The 24,955-nt window shown below is 47.8% G+C and overlaps 1 protein-coding gene across 6 annotated transcripts in view; it reads right to left on the reverse strand.

Annotated features, from left to right (window-relative positions):
• Positions 1-24,955, reverse strand: part of LOC115099048 (very long-chain specific acyl-CoA dehydrogenase, mitochondrial-like) — a 490,244-nt gene that overhangs the window by 380,721 nt on the left and 84,568 nt on the right. For all 6 annotated transcript variants that reach the window (XM_029616323.1, XM_029616322.1, XM_029616317.1 and 3 more), the window contains one exon: positions 8,484-8,628. In XM_029616323.1, the coding sequence (XP_029472183.1) occupies positions 8,484-8,628 (145 nt within the window). The remainder of the gene's footprint in view (positions 1-8,483; positions 8,629-24,955) is intronic.

The following is a 24,955-nucleotide window of genomic DNA, read 5'->3' on the forward strand; positions in this document are numbered from 1 at the left end:
CTGTAACTCAGCTCTCCATGACATCCTTGAAGGGCTGCAGGATTTTTACCAGCTGGCTCATGACTAACCAATCATGATGCCCTAGGGGATTCTGCGCACCTATGTCCATTGTACCAGAAATTTCATGAAGGGGTGTTTGCAGCTCCACTAACCTCTCCAGCATCATAAAGGCGGAATTCCACCGGGTCGCAATGTCTTGAATGAGACGCTTGTGAGGCATCTCCAAATCAGTCTGTTTTTGTCGGAGAACCTGTCCCACCTGTCCCACCCTTGACACTTCTGTGGAAGTGCACTGCTATGTTCCCGCACTTCTGTATTAACCTATGCAGGTATTCATTCTCTTTGTCATTGGAATCCAACCCCAGAACTGACTTCACTACCAGATGCAGAGTGTGTGCAAAACATCGAATGTTCTTAAAGCGCCCGTCGTTTATTGCCTTAACCATGCTTGCACCATTGTCTGTGACAAAGAACCCTGCCTGAGTTTTCCTGTCTCGCTGGTGTAGTTGCCAGCCCTCCAGCATCTGTCTGATGCGTGCTAGAATATTGGCTGCGGTATGGGCCTGGTCCATCAGGTGGGTGTGCAGTAAAGCCCACCTCCACCCTGATACTTCTTCAGTAATAGAGCTGCTGGCTGCCCCTGCCTCAGCCATGTCTCACCAGTGTGCTGTCAGAGAGAGGTAAGAGTGTGCAGCATTCATGGTGGTCCAGATATCACAGGTGAAATGCTCTCTCCCCTCTGCCTTAGCTAGCAGCACTTGCATGCGACTGCGACACTGCTTGTACAGGCTGGGGATGACCTTTCTACTAAATGTGGTTCTGGAGGGGACTTTGTAATTTGGAAGTATAACCTTCAGAAAACGCTTGAAACCCACATTCTCCACTAACTGCAAGGGCTGGTCATCAAGGGCAATCATTTCCCCAATGCTCCTGGTTACAACTTTTGAGGCTGTCTGCCTCCTACCCCGGGATAGCGTTACCGCACTCCACCCCATTTCCTCCATGGTGGATTGTCGCTTCTGCCATATGTCAGGGGGTTGCTGGCCTGCCACCTGACTGCTAGAAAGGGATGAGGGTGTGGGCTGACTCTGCTGCTTTTCAACCACTGCACACTGCTTGGAAGGGGTCCCCCGACTGATACTGCCACCATCCCCAGATGGCAGTAATCTTGTTGGGTGTTGCCTCTTCATATGATGGTTCATGCCAAAATTAGATAGATGTCCCATTTGCTTGCCTCTGCTAATATCCCTGGCACAGTAATTACACCGAGCAAAACCAGGTCTTCCGTCACTTTAAAGTGGCTCCAGATCGCAAATGTCTTTCGTGATCCTCCCCTCTCTAAAGCCTTGGGGGTGGAAGCTGCCACTGGAACTGAGGTAGTGGGTGCACCCTGAGAAGCAATGCCAGGGAAGCCTCAGTCACCCTCTGTGCCTGTGCTGACTGCTCTTCCTCCTCCTCCTCATCACTTTCATCTCTCCCCTGCTGCACTGAAGTGGAGGCTAAGACAGGACTAACTGATCCTCCCGAAGATTCTTCACCTATTACTTCTTCCGTTTCTGATGAGAATCCCACACAAGAAGATTCTTCATCTGAATCAGAAGCAAACAGTGACTGCGCTGCCTTGTCAACGCTAAGTGTTAGTCGATACTTCTGTCCCACTGCTGCTTTTGGGTGTGTACATTTTGTCTGGCATGACTCTGCCTCCCTTTCCCTCACCTCCAAAACTATAGGGCCAGAAACATGTGATGGCGATTGCAATGCATCATGGTCAGATTTCATTTTTTTCGGGATGGAACTGCCAGCCCCTACAAAGAGTTTAGATTGCGACAGGTGCCTTTTTAACTGTACTGGTGGTGTTGCAGTAGTGTCTTTTGAAGTGCCTCCTCTGCCAGTCCCAATCACTCTAGCTTTCCCTGACATTATGGATTTAATGTCACTGAGTAGTGACTACCACTGCCCACTATCATGGTGCTTGGCTGTGCAGTATTGTGTGTGGTGTGCACACAGATGCTGCTTGCTTGTAAGCACAAAAGAGGCAGACTCCCTGGGCACTTGACTGCACAGACCCACCCAATAATTAGGTTCAGTCTGTTAAAACTACCACTGCCCACTGTCACAGTGCCTGGATGTGCACTGTGTGTGGTGTGCACACAGACGCTGCTTGCTTGTAAGCACAAAAGAAGCAGACTCCCTGGGCACGTGACTGCACAGACCCACCCAATAATTAGGTTCAGTCTGTTAAAAATACCCACTGCCCACTGTCACGGTGTGTGTGGTGTGCATACAGATGCTGCTTGCTTGTAAGCACAAAAGAGGCAGACTCCCTGGGCACTTGACTGCAGAGACCCACCCAATAATTAGGTTCAGTCTGTTAAAACTACCACTGCCCACTGTCACAGTGCCTGGCTGTGCACTAATGTGTGTGGTGTGCATACAGACGCTGCTTGCTTGTAAGCACAAAAGAGGCAGACTCCCTGGGCACTTGACTGCACAGACCCACCCAATAATTAGGTTCCGTCTGTTAAAAATACCCACTGCCCACTGTCACGGTGCCTGGCTGTGCACTAATGTGTGTGGTTTGCACACAGACGCTGCTTGCTTATAAGCACAAAAGAGGCAGACTCCCTGGGCACTTGACTGCACAGACCCACCCAATAATTAGGTTCAGTCTGTTAAAACTACCCACTGCCCACTGTCACGGTGCCTGGCTGTGCACTAATGTGTGTGGTATGCACACAGACGCTGCTTGCTTGTAAGCACAAAAGAGGCAGACTCCCTGGGCACTTGACTGCACAGACCCACCCAATAATTAGGTTCAGTCTGTTAAACTAACCACTACCCACTGAAGACCAGTGCACAGAGAGACTAAGGGCCTCATTTTCCAATATCGCATTGGTAACGCATTAGGGGGCGTTACCAATGCAAATGAGGCTTCTTTCGTGCAGTGGGGAAACATCGCGTGCGGCGATGTTTTCGCCATTCGCAAAAACATTAGCACCGCACGCGATATTTTCCCAGTGTGCGATGATTCTTTCGGTGTTTCATCGCTATTTGCCGGTTTTTGCACTTCAATCATCGCGGGCCACGATAGTCCCGGACAGCCTCCTATGGGAGGGCCACCTACTAACTCGGGGTGGGGATTAGGCATGATCGTCGGGGGTTGGGGGCCACTTTCGCATTCCACATGAGACGTACGGACAGAACAGTGGTCTCTAGTGCAGATTTGCTGGCCGTCGGAGTGAGGAAACTCACTCCAAGAAGAGATTTGGGCAACATTCCACCTAGCTTGTTGTTGCCCAGGTAGAGTGTCCATCAAGCTAGGTGGAGAGAACGTTGCCCAAACCACTTCTTGGAGTGAGCGTCCTCACTCTGACGGCCAACAAATCTGCACTAGAGACCACTGTTCTGTCCGTACGTCTCATGTGGAATGCGAAAGTGGCCCCCAACCCCCGACGCTCATGCCTAATCCCCGCCCCGAGTTAGTAGGTGGCCCTCCCATAGGGATTCAAATACCTGTCTAGAGCATAGTCTCTCTCTCTCTCTCACTCTCTCTCTCTCTCTCCGGAGCCTGAAACAGGCTGTCCGGGACTATCGTGGCCCGCGATAACCCTTTAGCGGCCCCGTAACGCAAATCTCAGGGTTGTAGCTATTATCCGCGATAGCAGCCGCGCTAACACTGCGGCTGTTTCGCCGCACACGATAGCTTTGCATATGCTCCGCCCCCTGACAAATTTGCATTCGCAAATCGCGATAACAGCCGTTATCGCGATTTGCGAATTTATCGCGCGCGGTAAACTCCTTTGAAAATGAGGCCCTAAGTGACTTGAATTTTAAAAACTCAGTTTAAAAAAGCTGGAATTGTTTTTTGAAAATAATATATCTCTCCCAGCCAGCCACAACACCCTAATGGTGGTGAGTGCTAGCTGCTTTTCTCCCTGCCACAGCTTCTCTTCTCAGTCAGATCACATAAATAAACAGCTTGAAAGAAACAGGACTAGCTGGCCCTGGCACTGCAGCAAAATAAAGAATAATTAGCTTTTTCTTTTCTTAACGAGCCTATCTCTCAGTGCAGCCTCCTCTTACACCAAGCCCACCTCCCCACAGCATCAGTGGAAATAAAATGTGTGGCTCTCCTCGTGCTGATCTTCATATACTGCTGGCTCATCAGTAAAATCGACAGAGAGCACTGAATGACAGCGTGATTGGCTGCAATCAGTGCATTTCACAAAATTTCAGCACGAATATGCTGCATTCCGGTATCCATGCCGACCTATCCGACCCTTTCCTGCGAGTCACTGTGTTGGCATGGATACTGGAATGTAGGGCATGGGCGCTGCCATTTTATGAAAATCCTAAGCTAGCTAGTAGCTAATGGGGGCAAAGAAAAGCGCGCGCCGCGGGGCGCACAGAATTAAACGGATAATAAGTTACATACGTGGGGAGTCACGATGCGTTTCGCCTCCCCACGTATATAACGAATATGGCAAGATACGTTGCGGATCGCCAATACGGTGAAAACAAATGCACACCCCTAGTGGAAAGCAAGATGGCTGCGGCACAGCCAAGCCCTTCAGGGCCTAACCTCTCGAGAGAAACAATCACCAAACTAACCGACATAGTATTAGCAGCTTTAAAGGATACCTTATTGTCGATCTCAGAACAAATAGCAGAAATGAAATCTGCAATATCTGACTTTAACTCCCAAATCGATAACGTAGAGGGACAAATTTCTGTTTTCAAAGATGAGGCCACCATGCAGGAAGGCAGGCTACTTAATTTACAGAAGCAAACAAAAACGCAAGCAGAAAAAAATCAATGATTTAGAGATCCCCTACCACAGAAACAATATCCACATAGTTGGTCTGCCGGAGGAGATCCCCTACCTAACTTCTTAGAATCCTGGCTCCTGGAGATTATCTCATTACCAAATCTGCAGGCTGCTCTAAAAATAGAGTGTGCACACCAGGTTGGAAGCAAAAATGATGTCTACCCCCGCCAAGAATCATCCTAGCCAAGATTCTGAACTTTGCACACAATCGGTCATGCAAGCTTACAGGAAAGCGGGAGAACTGAATTATAAAGATAAAAACATACAACTCTTTCAAGACTTCTCGGTGAGTGTTGCTACAAAAAGATGGGCTTTTACTCCTCTTTGCTCAATACTGGCAAAAAAGCAAATTAAATTTTCACTCCAGTACCCAGCGAAACTCCGAATATGGGAATAGAGGAAAAATAAGAAGAAAAAGATCAAAGGGTATCTGAGGGTCTCTTCAAAGGGAACCTGAGTAAGAGAAAATAAAAGCGGAAATGAGAGAGAACTAATAACAAACCAAACCATACTTGTGAAGAGAAATGAACAGGGATGTGTTGCGAAAAATGGAGAGAAAACATTAAGCTAAAAAGTGGGTTCTGGAAACGCAAGGTTGAATAACCATGTTTTTAGTTTTTTCTTAAAGGAGATTGGGCAGGGGTCCTGTCGGAGGTCTGGAGGGAGAGTGTTCCAATGAGTGGGACCTGCGGTAGAAAAGGCCCTTTTCCTTAGAGATGTTTTAGCTTGAGGGACGAAGAGAGTGCCTAGGTATGCTCTTCTCATCGGTCTGGTGGAATAATTAGGGTGAACCTGGAAGGTGAGATCGATTGGGGCAAGGTTGTGTAGGTTTTTGTGCATGATGGTTAGCACTTTGTAGAGGATTCTATATTTGATAGGGAGCCAGTGGAGGTTGTAAAGGATGGGTGTGATGTGATCCCTCTTTTTTGTGTTCGTCAAAATTCTAGCAGCTGAGTTCTGTAACATCTGTGACATTATTGTGACAGTATAGCCTGAAGTTTCCAACATTTGCCTTCTCCTTTTATGACCCTATAATTAGGCATCATAACGTGGCGCCAGCTTCAAATGCTGTCCAGGTGTCCCTGGAATTTCTGCAAGTCAGGCTCAATAAGTCACTTAGAGTTCATGTAGCCAAGCCAGGCTAAGAAAGCAGAGGATTCTGGGTCAGTTGCCGTCTCCATGTTGGTCTCCAGCTCAGGCACACACATCATTGTTGACCCCTTTGAGATCCAGGATGGGATGAAAAGAGCCCTCCCTTCTTGGGCACAATGAAATAAATGGAATATCAGCCCATATTTTCTTGAGACGTGGGCACTGGAACCACAGCCCTCAGACTGAGAAGCCTTGTCAATGTACACTCCACTGCCTGCTTCTTCCGCAGGGAGTGGCAGGGAGACACCATGAACATGTCCCAAGGAATACTGCAAAACTTCAGCGCATATCCATCTCATATCACCTTCAGGACCCACTGGTCTGATGTGATTTTGACCCACCTCTGAAAACATTAAGCAATCCCAGTAGGGAGATGCACGCCCACCATCTGCTGGAGACAGGGAATACTGGCGGGCTGATGTCACTGCAGGGGTATATATATTGTGATGTCAGCTTTGCTCCGTTTCCATCTTCTGGTTAGAGGTGCATAACCAACTGGTTCTGGATTCATCTGTCTGAACGCTAAGAAAGTAATTTTATGTGCAAAGTTAAAAATTGTTAAAAAATTATTACAAAATTGTGGAGAAGTCCTATTATTTCACATAAGGCAACTGAAGGCCTGTTATACTAAGCTGGTAGGGCCTATTATGAGGGCTTTAGAATATTAATTGTGCATGAGGCCCTTTCTTTGTAGATTATCTCTCAGCACGTAGTGAGCACTTACTATTTTCCCATCTTTGTATATAAGGTGTGACATCAGCAAGCCTCTTCATCTCTGTCTCCATCTGCTGGTTGGCATGCATAACCAGTTGGTCTGGACTGGTCTGACTGTATACAGAGGGAAATATAAATTCTCCTACAAAATAATGCCTTCCGTGTCCAGTATTTGAATTTCATCCATCTTTTAACCTTCCTTCACTTTCTTGGCTGACACACTGAGTCTGTACAGGATAGCATGACAAAACAATTCTACAAGCATAAATTCCTTTTTAAGCATAAATTCCTTTTTAAGGAAAGTCTTAACAGGCAGAAGAAGACGATATTAAAAAAAAGCAGAAAAATAAATCTGAAAACAGTATTTTCAGGTAGAGTAGGAAAAAATGCGATTGAAAAAAAATCAAGCAAAGAAATTATAAAACTACAAAAATCTTCAACAGAAATGAATGGAGCTATACAATGTCAGCAATCACCTAAACTGGATTTATCTTTAACTTTATTAGGATTTGTGAATTGCCTGTTTACCAGAGTATTAAGTGATATATAAGCAAACATACAAAATTATAAAAACATATAGAACAAAATATTGAGATACAAACATCAACTCACAACAAAATTTTTTTTTGAAATTAACAGTCGATCCAAACCATAAAGAGAGAAATAAAAGATATAAGCCTGCCTAAATAAAAATGTTTTAAGCTAAGATTTAAAGGCCTTTGAACATCATGAGACACATATCCTCTGGAAAGGAATTCCATAGAATTGAAGCAGCAAATAAAAAAGCTCATTCTCTCATCTCAACAAGGCGCACCATTTTTTGAGAGGGGATGTCCAGCAAACCTCTCTGTGAAGAGCAAAGGGCACGAGTTGGACTAGACACCTCTAACAATTCCTTTGCCTATGTAAATTAGTCCAGTTTCAGCAACTTATGTACCAGGACTGTAATTTCATAGTGGATTCACCATTGAACTGGCAAACAGTGTAAATTATACAGAACTGGGGCTATGTGATCTCTCTTACATTTTCTAGATATCAAATGGGTGGCTAATTCATCTCTTACATTTTGAAGCTGATAAAAAGATCTGTTGAAATTGAGGGCATTAATAGAGTGTTTATGGTAGCTTCTACATAGACCAAATGTCTTTTTAAAATGCCAATTTTTCCAAATGAATATTTGCTTTTATGACATTTGAAATTCAGGGAAATCTAAATATCTGGCATTATTTACCCTTCTGAGTCCAAAAATATTTAAGGTAATCAGAGCTCCTAGTGAATAAAAGGAACCATGCTATATAACTACCCTGCCTTGAAGAGGATTCTATGCATTTACTGTAAGATCATTATTTCATCTTCAGAACTCCTCTAAAATTGATATTGCATCTGTATTTCTGACTATGCTCTATGTAGGAGGCTGTTTTCTTTTTCCAGAAGAACAGTAAAAATATTTCAGTTTTTCAGAAAAAAGAGTTAGGTTCAAATAGCAATAGTATGCCAGACTTCTTGTTCCCTCTAAAGCAGGGCTTCCTGTCCTGAGGACTCCACAGCCAGTCGGATTTTCAGGATATCCACAATGAATATGCATGATATAAATTGCATATACTGAGTCTCCATGGTATGCAAATGTTTCTCATGTATATTCATTGTGGATATCCTGAAAACCCGACTAGCTGTGGGGTCCCCAGAACTGGTTTGAGAGGCCCTACTCTAAGGGGTGATTTTCCAAGGATGGTTGTAGAATCTACAGTTTTGAACATCTGTATCATATTAAATAGACAATATCTCCTACCAGTTGCTAGTTTGGGTAAGTACTTTTCCTTTTGGCTCTTGGTTCCAAATAGTAGGATCCCCTTAAAACCGATAGACTGATGAGCAACAAGAGTTATGCCCACTCCAAGGTCATGCATTCCAACAATCTCCACCACTCGAGCATACTAAAAAAAAAAAAGCAAGATTATTGGATAAAAACTGTTAATATCTAAATTTGTATTTGAAAATACCAATTTTTGAAAATAATCTTAGCATGACAAATTTTTTCTAGATAATCCACTGGATGGCCTTCATTCTGTAAAATTGAAAGGTGTGCAAATCTATAAAAAGAAATATGCCACAAGCTAGCACAAACAATATTTTTGTGCAACCTACAAAAATGCCACTGTCCAAATATCTCCAGTCATTTGGCCATTTACATAATTCAGGAATTTTGCAGAATAAAAACCATTACCTGTAAATTTGTAGCCAAAGGAAAAATGCACTTCCCTTGAACAAGAATGTCTGTTTGCTAGAATCTGGGATATAATACGATTTCGATTTATACCCCACTTTTTCAGTATACTGTTATAATTGTAAAATAGCAATCTAATATAAAACACTTCAATAGATAAATTATAATAAAAATATATCCACTAATTTTAACACTGGCATACAATTAAAATCAACATTCCTATACCCATACTTAAAGGAGAATTTTAAAAGCCAGGCGCATGCCAAAAATTGGGAAATGTTGCATGCATGTAGGACATGCATGTGTCCACCCAATTTTAAAAGCCGCCTACATGCTTGCGCATCTCCTGATACTCCCGATCTCTCATTTGAAACAAAAAAAGCGCCGTGGTGTACTGGGGCAGGGCCAAGAAAAGTAAACGTAATTATTTACATGCCTAGGCATAAGCCCAGGTCCAATGCCGCATAACTTTACTTCTGCTATGGAGGAGCTATAAGTTTAAAAAAAACAACCAGCATCCCTGAGTGTTTTAGGGGGTCTGAGGTAACTGGGGGGTGTGCAGGAGGGTTTCGAGGACCTAGCTATAGATTTGGTGAACTGGTGGGTGAACTGGTGAAACTGGTCATGGCGTAGACACATGCCTGTTATAAAATTTCCCCACTTACGCGGCTCATACCCGAATATGCGAGGCAGTGCACGCTCAGTTGCAAAATAGGGCACACACGTACGTGCGCCTAGGCTATTTTATAACATACGCAGATATGTGCATGTATATTATAACATTCTCACGTCCCTGGGTGCATTTCGATGCTCATAATAACATAAGAACATAAGAAAATGCCATACTGGGTCAGACCAAGGGTCCATCAAGCCCAGCATCCTGTTTCCAACAGTGGCCAATCCCGGCCATAAGAACCTGGCAAGTACCCAATGTGCACCCCTTTGAAAGTTACCATCCTTGTGAGAGTGAATTTAAATTAATCCTCGACAAAAGATTCCCTTGAAAATTACATTTGTAGAGGCATTCAAAGGGAAACTATCCATGCAAAAACTGATGGTAACTAAGGGCCTGATTTACTAAGGCTCTTCTCCCATTCTGTGTCTATGGGAAAAACACTTAGTAAATCATTTCCTAAGGTAGAAACAATTCATAAATATCCTAAAACATGCAAACTTTTCTTGTTATTTTTAGAAGACAGCTCTGGAAGACAGTAGAAAAAGTAGGCCAATTGGTCCTTATCTGCCATCCTCTTGTATTAGACCTATATTAAAAGCTAAGAAAATATTTGCAATGAGTTCATGGGATTGTGAATTCAATAGTGTGTGTACTGTTAAAGATTTAAAGCATTAGGGACATTGGGCCTTATTTTCTAAAGCTAGCGCTACCAGCGCAAGCGTGCGATAGCTAGAAATCGTAGCGCACGCCTACAAAGGGGACATCGGGGCGGAGTCAGCCCAGGAAGAGGAGGAGTCGGGGCGTCATTGGGGCCAACTCCACGAAGATGGCGCAGACAGCAAAAAGGAGCCTTTGCAATTGCTGCCTTTGCAATTGCTGCCGGCTAGCGCAGGACCACCCCTCCCCCCCGCCCCCTGTTACCACCGGATTTTCTAAGTTCTGTGAACTTAGAAAATCCGCCTCTTTGTGACATAGCAACAGATGTACTGAGGAGAAATTAAGACTTACCTGATAATTTCCTTTTTTACTTCTGCTACACCAGTCAAGAAAGAACCTGTAGGTTTAGTCCCCTCATCCAGGCAGTTTTTTTTTGTTTTTTTTAATGACATTACCAGTATGAATGTCATGCATAGAACCATATACAGCCAGTGTACTACTGTCAAAGCTAAATTTAAATTATTGCAACTAGCAAACACAAAAATGTAATAAATGAAATCTAAAATTCTGACCTAATATCAACAAAAAAAACCCAAACCATACAAAAATGTAATATCTATACTTTCTTTGAGGTAAATCATCAACTTATACTATAAGAAGCACTTTAACTAAGAAATCTAGTCTTAAAAATCCTTGGAGGAATGAAAATTCTCCTCAAATAATTTCCCCTTTTATCAATCTTTTTCTTTTCTTTTTACAATTTATAACATTTAGGCCTGGATTCACTAATGCCGCAAGGTTTAGTGAATCCCAGCGCTAACGGGGGGCGGGGGGGTGGTCCTGCGCTAGCTGGCAGTGATCTCACCGCCGCGGTGCAATCGCTGCTGGTGTCGCGCCGAATAACTACACCATAAAAGGTGTAGTTATTCGGCGCGAAATAGGCAGCGAAAAGGCTCCTTACCTTTTCGCTGTCGGCACCTTCTTCACGGAGTCGGCCCCGGTGACGCCCTGACTCCTCCTCTTCCAGGGCTGACTCCGCCCCGATGTAGCTAGCGCAGGTCTGCACTAAGCTTTCTAGTTATCGCCCCGGAGGACCACCAGGGAGTTTTGGCAAGTCTTGGGGGGGTCAGAAGGGTGGGGGGGGTGTAGTTAATTAAATTTTAGCCGGGAAACAAATAAGAATGGAACGCATGAACGGATCGGGGGCCCCCCTTGCCGAATGCAATGTATCTGCCCCCCAATGAATACGAATACTGAATGTAACGTATGCGATCCCTCTGCACATCCCTAGTGTTCGCAGCCAGTGTGGTGCCACTAGGACCTCATATACCTAATCCTTTCTGAGCTTCTTTATTACATGGCCTATTAATGGCCAAGTGGGAAGAAAGCATAAAGCAATGTTTCCCTTAGCCACTCCTGTATCAGCTTATTCATAGTCTTCTTCAAGAAGGTTCTTCAGCAAAGGCTGAAGAACCTTCTTGCCTTTGCGTTCTGGTGGGTTGCTGTTAGAATCATCTATGGTTCATCCCATTTTTGTATTTTCTGCTTGCATGCCCAATGGCCTAGTACTTGGATCTTTGTATTTCGGCTCAAAAAATCTGCTTGCCCATTCTCCTGACCTGCAATGTGTAATGCTGAAAGTTGTAGCAGATTTTTCTCCTACCATGCAAACAGTAAGCAGAGTTGCTTACCTGTAACAGGTGTTCTCCTAGGACAGCAGGATGTTAGTCCTCACAGATGGGTGACATCATCAGATGGAGCCCGGCACAGAAACCTTTTGTCAGCGTTTCTAGAAACTTTAACTGGCACACTGAGCATGCCCAGCATGCCACTATCTGCACAGCCATGCAGAGTCCCTCTCCAGTCTCGTATTTTAGCGAAAAAAGACGAGCAAAAAAAATAAAATAACAAACCAATGGAGAACCCAACTCCACGGGATGGCGGGTGGGTTTCCTGAGGACTAACATCCTGCTGTCCTAGGAGAACACCTGTTACAGATAAGCAACTCTGCTTTCTCCTAGGACAAGCAGGATGGTAGTCCTTACAGGTAGGTGAATACCAAGCTATTGGCTGCCCCTGGCAATAACAGAACCCACAGCACTTAACAACAGAAGTGCTGAAGGAGAGAATGGGAGGCAGCATGAACCAGACACTGGGCCCTAGGTAGGGAGAGTTGGGTTCTTATGCTTGGAACAGATTACAGAGCACAGACTGTCCAAAGATACAGTCGTGTCGACCATCCTTGTCTAAACAGTAATGGGCGGCGAATGTGTGTAGGGAGCTCCTTGTTGCAGCCTTGCAGATCTCAGCAATGGGGACCATACGAAAGAATGCCACTGATGCTGCCATGGCTCTGAGTGCACCTTGACGTGGCCTATAAGCGGAAGGCCTGCCTGCTCGTAGCAGGATATACAGTCCGTCAACCAATTGGACAGGGTCTGCTTACCCACCGCGATGCCAAGTCTGTTTTTGTCAAAGGAGATAAAGAGTTGTGTGGACTGCCTGTGGGTTGCTGTGCGCTCAAGATAAAAGGCAAGAGCACGCTAGTAGTCCAGGCTGCGCAGAGCCCGTTCACCCTGGTGGGAATGGGGCCTCGGAAAGAAGGTGGGCAAAACTATGGACTGATTGAGATGGAAATCAGTCACCACCTTAGGCAGGAACTTAGGGTGAGTGCGAAGAACAACCCTGTCATGAAAGAACTTTGTATAGGGCAGATACGTCACCAACGCCTGAAGTTCACTAACCCTATGAGCGAAGGTGACCGCAACCAGGAAAATGACTTTCCAGGTGAGATGTTTAAGCTCGTAGGAGTGCATAGGCTCGAAAGGAGACTGTATGAGCTGCACTAGTACCACTAGTACCACGTTGAGGTCCCAGGCCACAACAGGAGGATACAGAGGGGGCTTTAGTTGCAACAGGCCCCTCATGTAGTGGCCCACCAAGGGCTGCACAGAAATGAGTGTACCACTTATCCCCTGGTGATAAGCGCTGATAGCACTCAGGTGATCTCTGATTGAGGTGGTCTGTAGCCCAGACTCCAAGAGGGACCAAAAATAGTGCAATAGTCGCGGAGTGGGGAATGAGAAAGGGCCTAGGCCTTTTGCCTCACACCAGAGAATCTCCTCACTTCAACCAGTAAGACTTCCTGGTGGAAGGCTTTCGGGAAACCACCAGTACCTGCGACATATTATCAGAGAGATTGAGGGACTGCAAGACTACCCTCTCAATATTCAGGCAGTGAGGGCCAGCGACCAGAGGTTTGGGTGGCACAATCTGCCCTGATCCTGCGTGATCAGGTCAGGGGAGGTGCCCAGACATATGGGTTCCTGGATCAACAGGTCGTGCAGGATCGAGAACCAGGCTTGTCATGGCCAGTATGGGGCAATCAGAATCATGGTGCCCCTATCCAGCTGGAGCTTCATGAGAGTCTTCCCCACCAGTGGGAGTGGAGGATACACATACAGTAAGCCCTTGCCCCAAGACTAGGCAAAGGCATCCGAGGTTGGTTCCCTGTCCTCCCTATACAGGGAGTAGAAGTGGATCACTTTGTAATTCCAGGGGTAGGCAAAGAGATCCACGTCCAGAAAGCCCCACAGGTGGAAGATTCTGTTAGCAACTATCAGGTTGAGTGACCACTCGGGGTGGAATGTTCAACTCAGGCGGTCCGCCACCACATTTTCCGTCCCTGCAAAGTAAACTGTTTGCAAGAGCATGTCCTTGGACAGGGCCTAGGCCCAAATTTGTACCGCTTCCTGACAAAGGGAGTCTTGAAGAGGCGAGATGACCTGTACTGGTGCCAAAACGTCTTGAGTGGCTTGGAGCCACTGAGAGCGGAGTGTCCACCGCGTCATCCGCAATGGCTAGCCAGGTTAGTGGAGTGACATGAACTTATGCCGCCATGTGGTCCAGCAAGTAGAGCAGTACTCTGGCAGTGATTGTCCGACACCTTCAGATGGAGTGTGCCAGTGATGCCAGGGTCTGACCGTGGTCCCTGGGGAGGAATGCTCTGGCCAGAGTTGTCCAAGAGAGCCCCAATGAAGGCTAGCTGCTTGGACAGGCACAGATGAGATTTTGGGAAATTGATCATGAATCCTAGTGACTGTAGTACCTTGACCATCAAGTGGAGGGAGTGTAGAGTGCCCTCATGCATGCTGCTCCTGATGTACCAATCGTCCAGGTAGGGGAACACGTGCATCCCACTGTGGTGCAGGTGTGCCCCTACCACTGCCAGACATTTCATAAAGACCCACGGGACTGAGGCCAGGCCGAATGGAAGCACCCGACACTAGAAATGTCTGTGGCCCACTACGAAGCAGAGATACTTCCTGTGATGGGAATATCGCTATGTGGGCATACACGTCCTTCAAATTGAGAGAGCAGAGCCAATCTCCTTTTTGAAGGAGAGGAATCAGGGTGCCCAAGGAGACCATTTTGAAGCATTAGAACACAAGAACATAAGAAATTGCCATGCTGGGTCAGACCAAGGGTCCATCAAGCCCAGCATCCTGTTTCCAACAGAGGCCAAACCAGGCCACAAGAACCTGGCAATTACCCAGACATTCTCTGCAAGAATCTGTTTAAGGCTCTGAGGTCGAGAAAAGGCCGGAGGCCACCTGTTTTCTTTGGTATCAGAAAATATCTCAAGTAGAACTCCTGACTCTATAGAGAGTAGGGCATGAGTTCTACTGCTCCAGCCTTTAACAAGGCTGAGAGCTTCAACTCGAGTGTTCCTGATGCCTCGACAAGTCCCACATTGGTGGTGGCGGAGAATCTGCTGGGATTGTCCTGAAATTCAGGTGTTAACCATGCTGTTCGATGGCCAGAACCCAGCAGTTGGTGGTAATAAGGGGCCAGTGGTCTGTGAACAGAAGCAGCTTTCCCCTACGAGTGGGTTGGGGTCCATAGGCACTGCAAAGTGCCCTCCACTCTCTCGCCACCAGTCAGAAGCCCACAGTTTGACTGGGCTGTGGGGCTGGTTGGGGCCTGGGAGCACACAGTGAGGCCGGCCTCGGGTCATAAAGAGCGGTGCCCTGGCATGAGAAGCCGGAGGGTAGTACCTCCTCTGGTGGTAGAAGGACTTGCAAGTTGCGATAATAAAAAAATATTAGGACCATCTGTTCAGTGGAAATACACCAGGAAATGGTCCAGGGGGCACTGCTTGCTTGCAAATTAAGGGCACTGCTGTTCTTGAAACTGTCTCTGAAGCTGTCTCACACTTAGATAACAGAAAAACATATGTATCGCTTTGTAGTTCTAGGCAAGACAATGAAGAGTTATAAAATCAAGGTTAGTTAAGCTTCCCAGGGCTCTGGGAAATGTTAGAAGTAGCAAATGTTTAAACAAATGTTTCCCTGTAACCTCGTGACACTAAATCAAAGGAGTGTTTTAATTATTGAGAAGAATAGTATTTAAGAATGGCTGTTTCAATCACAAACTAAGTAAGGCTCTTAGGCCTACGAGAGCTGACTTCCTTATGCATAAGAAATAAATAAGAAATAAGAAATAAAGGCTATTATTCATAAGAAATACACTGTCCATGTTGTCCTCTGTGTCCTTGGTAAACGTTTTTATTGCAGATGGTGCATTGTTCCGGGAATGAAAGAAGGGAGTGCTGGCCTGGCCTGAGCCGGGGGAGAGGACGCCTGGAACAGGACACGCACAGCCATTCCCTCTCTTGATTTGAACAGAATACAGGACACAGGATCCCTGAAGGTATTTTTAATCTTTTTCTCTTTGTTTTTTTGTGCTGTACCATTTGTATTGCACTAACATTGAGACCTTTAAGGGAAATGTGTTTACTCATTATTTTTGCACTGTTAAGTGACTTATTTTATTTATTTATTTTATTTGAGTTTCTTTATATACCGCCATTCGTTTAGTAACATCATGTCGGTTCACATTCAACAATGTTTAGCAGCAGCGCTAGAACAAACAGAAATTAGCAGCAGTGCTTTACAATTAATGTTCAACTTAAGAGAAAGACCATTAAGAGTTTATAACAGCGTTAAGACAGAGCAGATGACAGATTGATACATGGCAGTGCAAACAGGGAAGGGGTAACTGAAAAAAACTGAAGTAGCAATAAATAGATAATTACATAGATTAATAGGAGTCATATTTATAGAGATATTAATAGGAGAACTTTAGGTAACTCAGAAGTATAATACATATTTACAAAACTTAGTCGCAGGTAAATGCATGGGGGGAAATGCTGAATATGAAGTTGGGTACTTTATGTAAAGTCTTTTAAGAATAACCATGTTTTGAGTTTCTGCTTGAATTTTTTCGGGCATAATTCCTGACGAAGATCAGGTGGCATACTGTTCCAGCAGGAGGGGCCGGCTATGGCAAAGGCATGTTTTCTTGTTGTGTCGAGTCTGGTAGTTTTGTGAGGGGGTAAATGAAGTGTGGCTGCATGTTGTGGTCTAGGGGTTCTGGAGTGTTTGCGGAACTGAATGGCATTATTGAGCCAGGTCATGTTTTCAGTGTATAGGGTCTTATGTATTAATGATAATACTTTGAAGGTGAGCAACAGGGAGCCAGTGCAATTCTTTAAGTATGGGAGTGATATGATCTGACCTTCTTGTGTTAGTGAGGATGTGGGCTGCAGCATTTTGCAACATTTGTAGTGGTAGGATGGTGGAATTGGGTAGGCCTAACAGGAGGGTGTTACAGTAGTCAATTTTAGCAAATAATAGGGTTTGAACCACTGTACGGAAATCACATTAGTATAGGAGGGGTTTTAGATTTTTTAGAGTGTGCAGTTTGAAGTATCCATCTTTTATAGTATTATTGATGTGTTTTTTAAAGTTAAGATGGTTGTCTATTGTGACACCCTGGTTTTTGACATTTTCAGTAGAGGTAACCGAAGGGAGAGGAGAGAGTGTGGAAGATTCTTTGTTGTTGCCTTTGTTGGGGGAGATTATCATAATTTCTGTTTTGTCGGGATTGATGGCTAGGTTAATGCTGGTAAGGAGTGCGCTAATGTCTGTGAGGGCCGTTTCCCATTTTTTGAGGGCATTGTTCAGAGAGTCAGTAATAGGGATGACAATTTGTACATCGCATGCATAGATGAAGTACAAGATACCCAGTTCTGATAGGAGGTGAAAGAGGGGGAGGATGTATATATTAAAAAGGGTAGAGGATAGGGCAGATCCTTGGGGTACTCCATGGTTTATGTTGTATAGTTGCGACTCTTTGTCCCCAAAATTGACTTTGTTTTGCCTATCTTGAAGGTAGGACTCAAACCAGCGCAGTGCGGTATCAGCTATACCTATTTCACTGAGTCGGGTAATGAGGATATTGTGGTTTATGGTGTCAAATGCTGCCGATATGTCAAGCATGGCTATGAGATAGGAGTGCTCTTTGTCGAGCCCGGTGAGGATGGCGTTGGTGAGTGAGATGAGAAGGGTTTCGGTGCTAAGATGCTTACAAAAGCCAAATTGAGTAGATGAGAGAAATTTATGCTTTTCCAGGTGAGCCGTAAGTTGTGTGTTTACAATTTTTTCAAGAATTTTTGCTAGGAAAGGTAGATTGGAAATGGGACGGTAATTAGAGAGGTTGGAGGGCTCAGCTTTGGGTTTTTTTAGTATGGGTTTGATGATGGCTTCTTTCATTGCGGTAGGAACTTCACCATGAGTAAGGGAGCAATTGATAATGTTAGCAATGTGGGGAGCAATTATTTCAGGGGTAGATATGAGTTTTGTAGGTATGGTATCACTTGGGTGAGTGACTGGTTTCATTTTTTTAATGGTGTTTTCAATTTCTAAGGAGCCGGTGAGCTCAAAGGAGTTGAAGGTGGCATGAGGTATATTGGGGATAGGTTTGGTTGAAAGATTATTGTTAGTTGGTTTATCGTCAAGTAATAAGTCATGTAATATGGTAGTTTTTTTTGTAATGGATTGAACATTAAACATGTGTGTTCCTATGAATAAAGGAAAATTAGTTTCTTACCTGATAATTTTCGTTCCTGTAGTACCAAGGATCAGTCCAGGACACCTGGGTTGTGACTCCGCACCAGTAAATGGAGACAGACTAAAACTTGTGGGCAGAGCATATATGCCCCTGTGCCAGTCACAGCCCCTCAGTCATACGTAATGTCAAAGTAGAAAAAAGCCATAAGGCAACCATAACTAACCATACAAACTTGGTAGGTAAACGAAGATAAATCCAACACCCCTACAGGAACCAGACTCCCCAACCGGGAGAGCGAATAAACAAGGGGTCAGCGTACTGAAAAAATATAATGAGCGGACTCTCCGTTACTATATCGCAGCACTGCGGGCGGGATCCTGGACTGATCCTTGGTACTACAGGAATGAAAATTATCAGGTAAGAAACTAATTTTCCTTTCCCTGTACGTACCAGGATCAGTCCAGGACACCTGGGATGTACCAGAGCTAACTTACCGAGGGTGGGAAGCAGAGAGTCCCACTCGGAGTACCCTCTCTCCAAAACCCCCAGCTTCAGTAGCCTGAACATCCAACCGGTGATGTTTAATGAAGGTATGCAACGACTTCCAGGTAGCCGCCCTGCAAATCTCTTGAGGCAACACCTGAGAAGATTCCGCCCAAGACGCAGCGTGAGACTGCGTCGAATGAGCCCGAAGACCCACCGGCGGCGATTTTCCACGCAGAATGTACGTGGAGCCAATGGCTTCCTTGAGCCAACGGGCAATCGTCGTGCGGGACGCCGCAGAACCTTTCTTTGGACCCGAAGTCAACACAAACAGATGATCCGTCACCCGAAACGGATTGGTGACCTCCAGATAGCGAAGAAGGGATCTCCGCACATCTAGCTTTCTCAATTCTCTCGTTTTCGGGTCCGAAGACTCCCCAACCGCGAAAGCGGGAAGTTCAATCGATTGATTCAAATGGAAAGCCGACACGACTTTAGGGAGGAAGGAGGGAACCGTCCGCAAGGAAACCCCCGAATCGGAAATGCGCAAGAAGGGCTCCCTACAGGACAGCGCCTGTAATTCCGAAACACGGCGAGCCGACGCAATCGCCACCAGGAATACGGTCTTCAACGTGAGATCCTTGAGCGTAGAACATTTCAGGGGCTCAAACGGCGCTGAGCATAAGGCTGAGAGCACCCAGTTGAGGTTCCAAGACGGGCAAGGGAGCCGCAAAGGAGGACGGAGGTGTTTAGCCCCCCGAAGAAAACGGGAGATATCCGGGTGGAGAGCCAGAGAGACCCCCCGGACCTTACCACGCAAACACCCAAGCGCCGCCACTTGGACCCGAAGGGAATTGCACGCTAAACCTTTGGTGAGCCCCGCCTGGAGAAAAGCCAAAATATCGGAAATAGAAGCGGAAGTGGGATCCAGACCCCGCTCCACGCACCATTCCTCAAAAACTACCCAGACCCAAACATAAGCTAGGGATGTAGACTGTTTTCTGGATCTCAGCAACGTAGCAACGACCGCATCCGAGTAGCCTTTTCTCTTCAACCGATACCTCTCAAAAGCCATGCCGCGAGACAGAAGTGAGCTGCATCCTCCAAACAGACGGGGCCCTGACGAAGGAGCCCCGCGAACCCCTGTAGACGAAGAGGTGCGGCCACCGACAACTGGACCAGGTCCGCAAACCACGGACGGCGTGGCCACTCCGGCGCCACCATGATCATGTTGGACGGGTGCAATTCTATGCGCCGCAGGATCTTGCCGATCATGGGCCACGGTGGGAACACATACAGTAGCACATCCATCGGCCAGGGAAGCACCAACGCGTTGACGCCCTCTGCTCCTCTTTTGCGACGTCGACTGTAAAATCTCGGAGCCTTTGCGTTGTGCCACGTGGCCATCAGATCCATGTGGGGCATTCCCCAAGTCCTGCAGATGAAGAGAAACGCCTCGTCCGCCAGCTCCCACTCTCCGGGATCCAGGTGGTGACGGCTGAGAAAATCCGCCTGGACGTTGTCGACCCCTGCTATCTGGGACGCAGCGAGATGGCTGAGATGCCGCTCTGCCCAGAGCATCAAGAGCCGCGCCTCCTCCGCCACTAGAGGACTTCTTGTCCCGCCCTGGCGATTGATGTAAGCCACGGTGGTAGCGTTGTCCGACAATACCCGGACCGCCTGTCCGCGTACTAGGGGTAGAAAAGCTTGCAGCGCCAGACAGACCGCTCTGGTCTCCAGCCGGTTGATAGACCACCGGGTCTGCGACTGTGACCACAGACCCTGAACCGACTTCCCCTGGCAAACTGCCCCCCAGCCGGAAAGACTGGCATCCGTGGTCACCACCGTCCAGTTGGGCACCAGAAGGGACACTCCACAGGAGAGATGCTTGGAATCCAGCCACCAGCTCAGGCTGGATCGCGCCTGACCCTCGAGAGGTAGAGGTAAGAAACATAGAAATGAAATGACGGCAGAAGAAGACCAAACGGCCCATCCAGTCTGCCCAGCAAGCTTCACATTTTTTTCTCATACTTATCTGTTTCTCTTAGCTCTTTGGTTCTATTTCCCTTCCACCCCCACCATTAATGTAGAGAGCAGTGATGGAGCTGCAACCAAGTGAAATATCAAGCTTGATTAGTTATGGGTAGTAGGGGAAGTAGGGGAAGCAGGGGAAGATAGAAATCCTCGGAAACTGGTTTCCAGCGGGAAAGCAATGAGGACTGCAGCGGTCGTAGATGAGCGAACGCCCAAGGGACTAATGCCAGCGTGGATGCCATAGACCCCAGAACCGTCAGGTAATCGCAGACTCGTGGCAGGTGTAGCGACAAAAGACGCAGCACCTGAGACTGCAGTTTGCACATCCGTTCCTGAGAGAGAACCACCTTGCCTCGCTTCGTGTCGAAAAGGGCTCCAAGATACTCCAAGGACTGGGACACCCTGGCCACCGCCTGCCGACACAGACTCTGAGACTTCGCCCGGATCAGCCAATCGTCGAGGTAAGGGTGAACCAGCAGGCCTTCCCGACGCAACTGCGCCGCCACGACCACCATCACTTTCGTGAATGTCCGAGGCGCTGTCGCCAGGCCGAACGGGAGCGCCCGGAACTGGAAGTGCCTGCCCAGAATGCAAAACCGCAGGAACCGCTGAAACGCTGGTTGGATGCCCACATGAAGGTATGCTTCTGTGAGATCTAGGGACGCCAGGAATTCGCCGGGACGCACTGCCGCGATCACTGAACGAATGGTCTCCATCTTGAAGTGAGGGACCCGAAGGCATCTGTTGACTCCTTTCAGATCCAGAATTGGGCGGAAAGTGCCGTCTTTCTTGGGGACTATGAAGTAAATGGAGTAACGGCCCTTGCCGTACTGATCGGCCGGAACCGGAGAGATGGCTCCCAAGCTTTCTAGTCTTTGGATGGTGTCTAGCACCGCCGCCTTCTTCTTGGGATTCTTGCAGGGTGAGACCAGGAATTTGTCCGCTGGGATGCGAGCAAAATCTAACTCGTAGCCGCGTCTTATCACGTCGAGGACCCACTGATCCGACGTCATGCTGGCCCATTCCTCGAGGAATAAGGAGAGACGCGCCCCCACGTTTGGAATAACGTGCCGAGGACGCGAGGAGGGATGGGCCGGCCGAACTTCATTGCGAAGGCTTGGACCCCGCACCTGACGGGGCCCCTCCTTGCCGTCCAAAACGTTTGCCCCGAAAGGACTGCTGCCACTGAGTGTTCCGCGAGGAGGACGGCCTATACGAGGGTCCAGAGGATCTTTGCGGCCTTGACTTCCTGGGCCCCCCGAACCGGGCTCTGCCTGAGAAGGAAGATCGCGGCCGGACCCTATCCTCCGGCAGCCTAAACACTCGGTTCTCACCCATCAAATCGTCTAACTCCTTGCCAAACAGCAATTTCCCCTTAAAGGGCAATGCCCCGAGGTGAGCCTTGGAAGAGCCATCCACTGCCCAGATGCGCAGCCAAAGGAGACGACGCGCAGACACCGCTGCCACCATGGACCGAGCTGAGGTGCGCAAAAGATCATGGAGCGCATCAGCCCCATAGGCAATGGCCGCCTCCAACCTGTCTGCTTGGGAAGCCTCCTCTGCAGAGAGACCCGCATTCACCTGTAGGACTTGAGCCCAACGCAAACTAGCACGCATAGCAAAGTTAGTGCAAATGGCGGCCCGCACCCCTAGGGCAGACACCTCAAAAATCTTTTTGAGTTGAACCTCCAACTTCCGGTCTTGAATATCCCGGAGGGCTGTCGCTCCCGTGACCGGGATGGTAGACCTCTTCGTGACAGCGGACACCGCCGAATCCACCTTTGGGAACCGGAGGAGCTCCAGCGCATCCTCCGGCAAAGGGTAAAGTTTGTCCATGGCCTTGTTGACTTTCAAACCTAACTCCGGAGTATCCCATTCCTTGAAGAGGATATCCGTGGACGAAAAATGAAAAGGAAAAGCGACCGCCGGCCCTGTGAGCCCGAGCAGAACGGGATCCATATTCGCCTCTTGGCGGACCACCACTGGAGGAGCTTCAATCCCCAGCTCCTGGAGAATGGCCGGGATGAGCGGCGACAGTTCCTCCCTGCGGTTCAGACGCACCACCTTGGGGTCATCCCCGTCGACGGCCTGTGCTCCTTTTCCTGTACTGGGCTGCGCGGAGCCATCTGCTGCTGCCTTCCCGGCCCCCGGCGGGGGCTCCTCGGAGGCCTCCGTGTCCGCCCCGGAGGAATCTTCGGAATCCGATTCCTGCGGCACCCCTCGGGGAAGCCGCTTCCCCCGGGCCGTGCCCTGGGTGATCTTTGCCACCCTCTTGGCCGCCTTCTTCCGCAGCGGGGACCGGTGGAGCCTTGTGCGCGAGGCGTCCCCCCGGCTGCGCTTGCTTCGCTTATAACGGAGAACTTTGCGCAGCAAAAGCGCAAAATCCTCCGAAAACTCGCCCGAATCCGTTGAGTCGCTTCCAGAATTCCCCCAGGACTGGGGCCCCTCCGAAGGGACCTCCCCTCCGCATCCCGCTGCGGGGAAAGCGCAGGAGGCAAGACCAAGGCCCCCACCGGTTCCCGCGAAACTACCTGGCCGGTGGACAAAATGGCCGCCACTCCCGCGCTAATCGGGAACAGGTCAGGAGGCCTGTCAGGGGGACACCCCCCCTGCGATGGCGATCGCGCGATCCGGGAACGGGCCCCCCGAGGTGCCACCGCCGATCCCTCGTCTCCTGGGACGCAGGCCGAGCAAAGGCCGTCCCGGGAGAGACGCGCGCCGAGCCGCAGGCCCTGCACTGCGAGCCGCGTGGCATGCCGACAACCGCGGGGAAAAAAAGAGGCGCCGAAAAAAAACTAAGAGGCGCTGAAGAAAACTGAAAAATCCCCCACGGAGCAAATCGGCGACCTCCCCCCTGCCGACGGCGCCCCCCCCCCCCGAGCGGAACGGAGCGCGACGCCAGGCAACTGAGAGCAGACAGAAAAAGAAGCAAAACACTTTTTTTTTTTTTTTTTTTACAGAAAAAAACGCTGTCCCTGGTACTGAAAAGCCCTATTTCCTGCAGGGGTGAGTGAACCCGGCTCCCCGGTGTCACCCCTTACGCTGCTACTAGACCAGCCGGGTCCTCGACCCTAGCAGCGGCCTCAACCTGGGGAGGGTAGTCCCCTCAGGACCTCTCAACTCCCCAGGGAGACAGGGCAACTGGGACTAAAATTAAACCAAATTAAACAAAATCCAATTTGTAGAAAAAAACCCAAGTTAGGCCTAATAAAATTAAACCCAAAAGCGAACCTGACTAACCACACAGAATCAGGCCCGACAGGGCTGTGACCGGACCTGCACCATCTACTGGAGACAGAGTAAGACTGAGGGGCTGTGACTGGCACAGGGGCATATATGCTCCGCCCACAAGTTTTAGTCTGTCTCCATCTACTGGTGCGGAGTCACAACCCAGGTGCCCTGGACTGATCCTGGTACGTACAGGGAACAAAGCGTTTAGTATTACAAAGGTACCTGATAAAGCCAGTAGCTTAATTGATAGGGCACTGGGTAGTGGCAGCCTGCTGCTTAACGGGTAAGGGCGCAGGGCTCCAGCCGGCAACTTAAGAAAAAGACAAACCTGCTGCTTACATGACAGGGCGCAGGGCAATAAAGCCAGCTGCTAACAAACAGGGCGCTAGGCTTCTGAATAAAAATACCGGGCCTGGTGAACTATAGGGAAGTAAAATCCCTAGATTTACAGCCTAAGGTTAATAGGCTGGGACAGTCTGGGCAATCCACATTCAGGGAGACGAATTCTCTGGGATTGTCTAGGACTGGAATACAGGGTAGTGAATTCCCTGGGTATTTAGCCTTGAAAACGGCTAGGATAAGTATGGGAAGTGCACCCCTGCTTATGGGGAAAAAAAAAGTGTGGAAAAAGGGGATAGCAAAAAGAACCTTGATTTCTTGGGAACACTTGCATACATGGAGTATTTGTGATACAAGAGGAGAGTGTCTGTAATCCATAGAAACATAGAAATGACGGCAGAAGAAGACCAAATGGCCCATCTAGTCTGCCCAGCAAGCTTCACACATTTTTTCTCTCATACTTATCTGTTTCTCTTAGCTCTTGGTTCTATTTCCCTTCCACCCCGACCTTTAATGTAGAGAGCAGTGATGGAGCTGCATCCAAGTGAAATATCTAGCTTGATTAGTTAGGGATAGTAGCCGCCGCAATAAGCAAGCTGCACCCATGCTTATTTGTTTTACCCAGACTATGTTATTAGCCCTTATTGGTTGTTTTTCTTCTCCCCTGCCGTTGAAGCAGGGAGTTATGCTGGATATGTGTGAA

Source organism: Rhinatrema bivittatum, chromosome 9 (genome assembly GCF_901001135.1).
Source record: "Rhinatrema bivittatum chromosome 9, aRhiBiv1.1, whole genome shotgun sequence".
NCBI lineage: Eukaryota > Metazoa > Chordata > Amphibia > Gymnophiona > Rhinatrematidae > Rhinatrema > Rhinatrema bivittatum.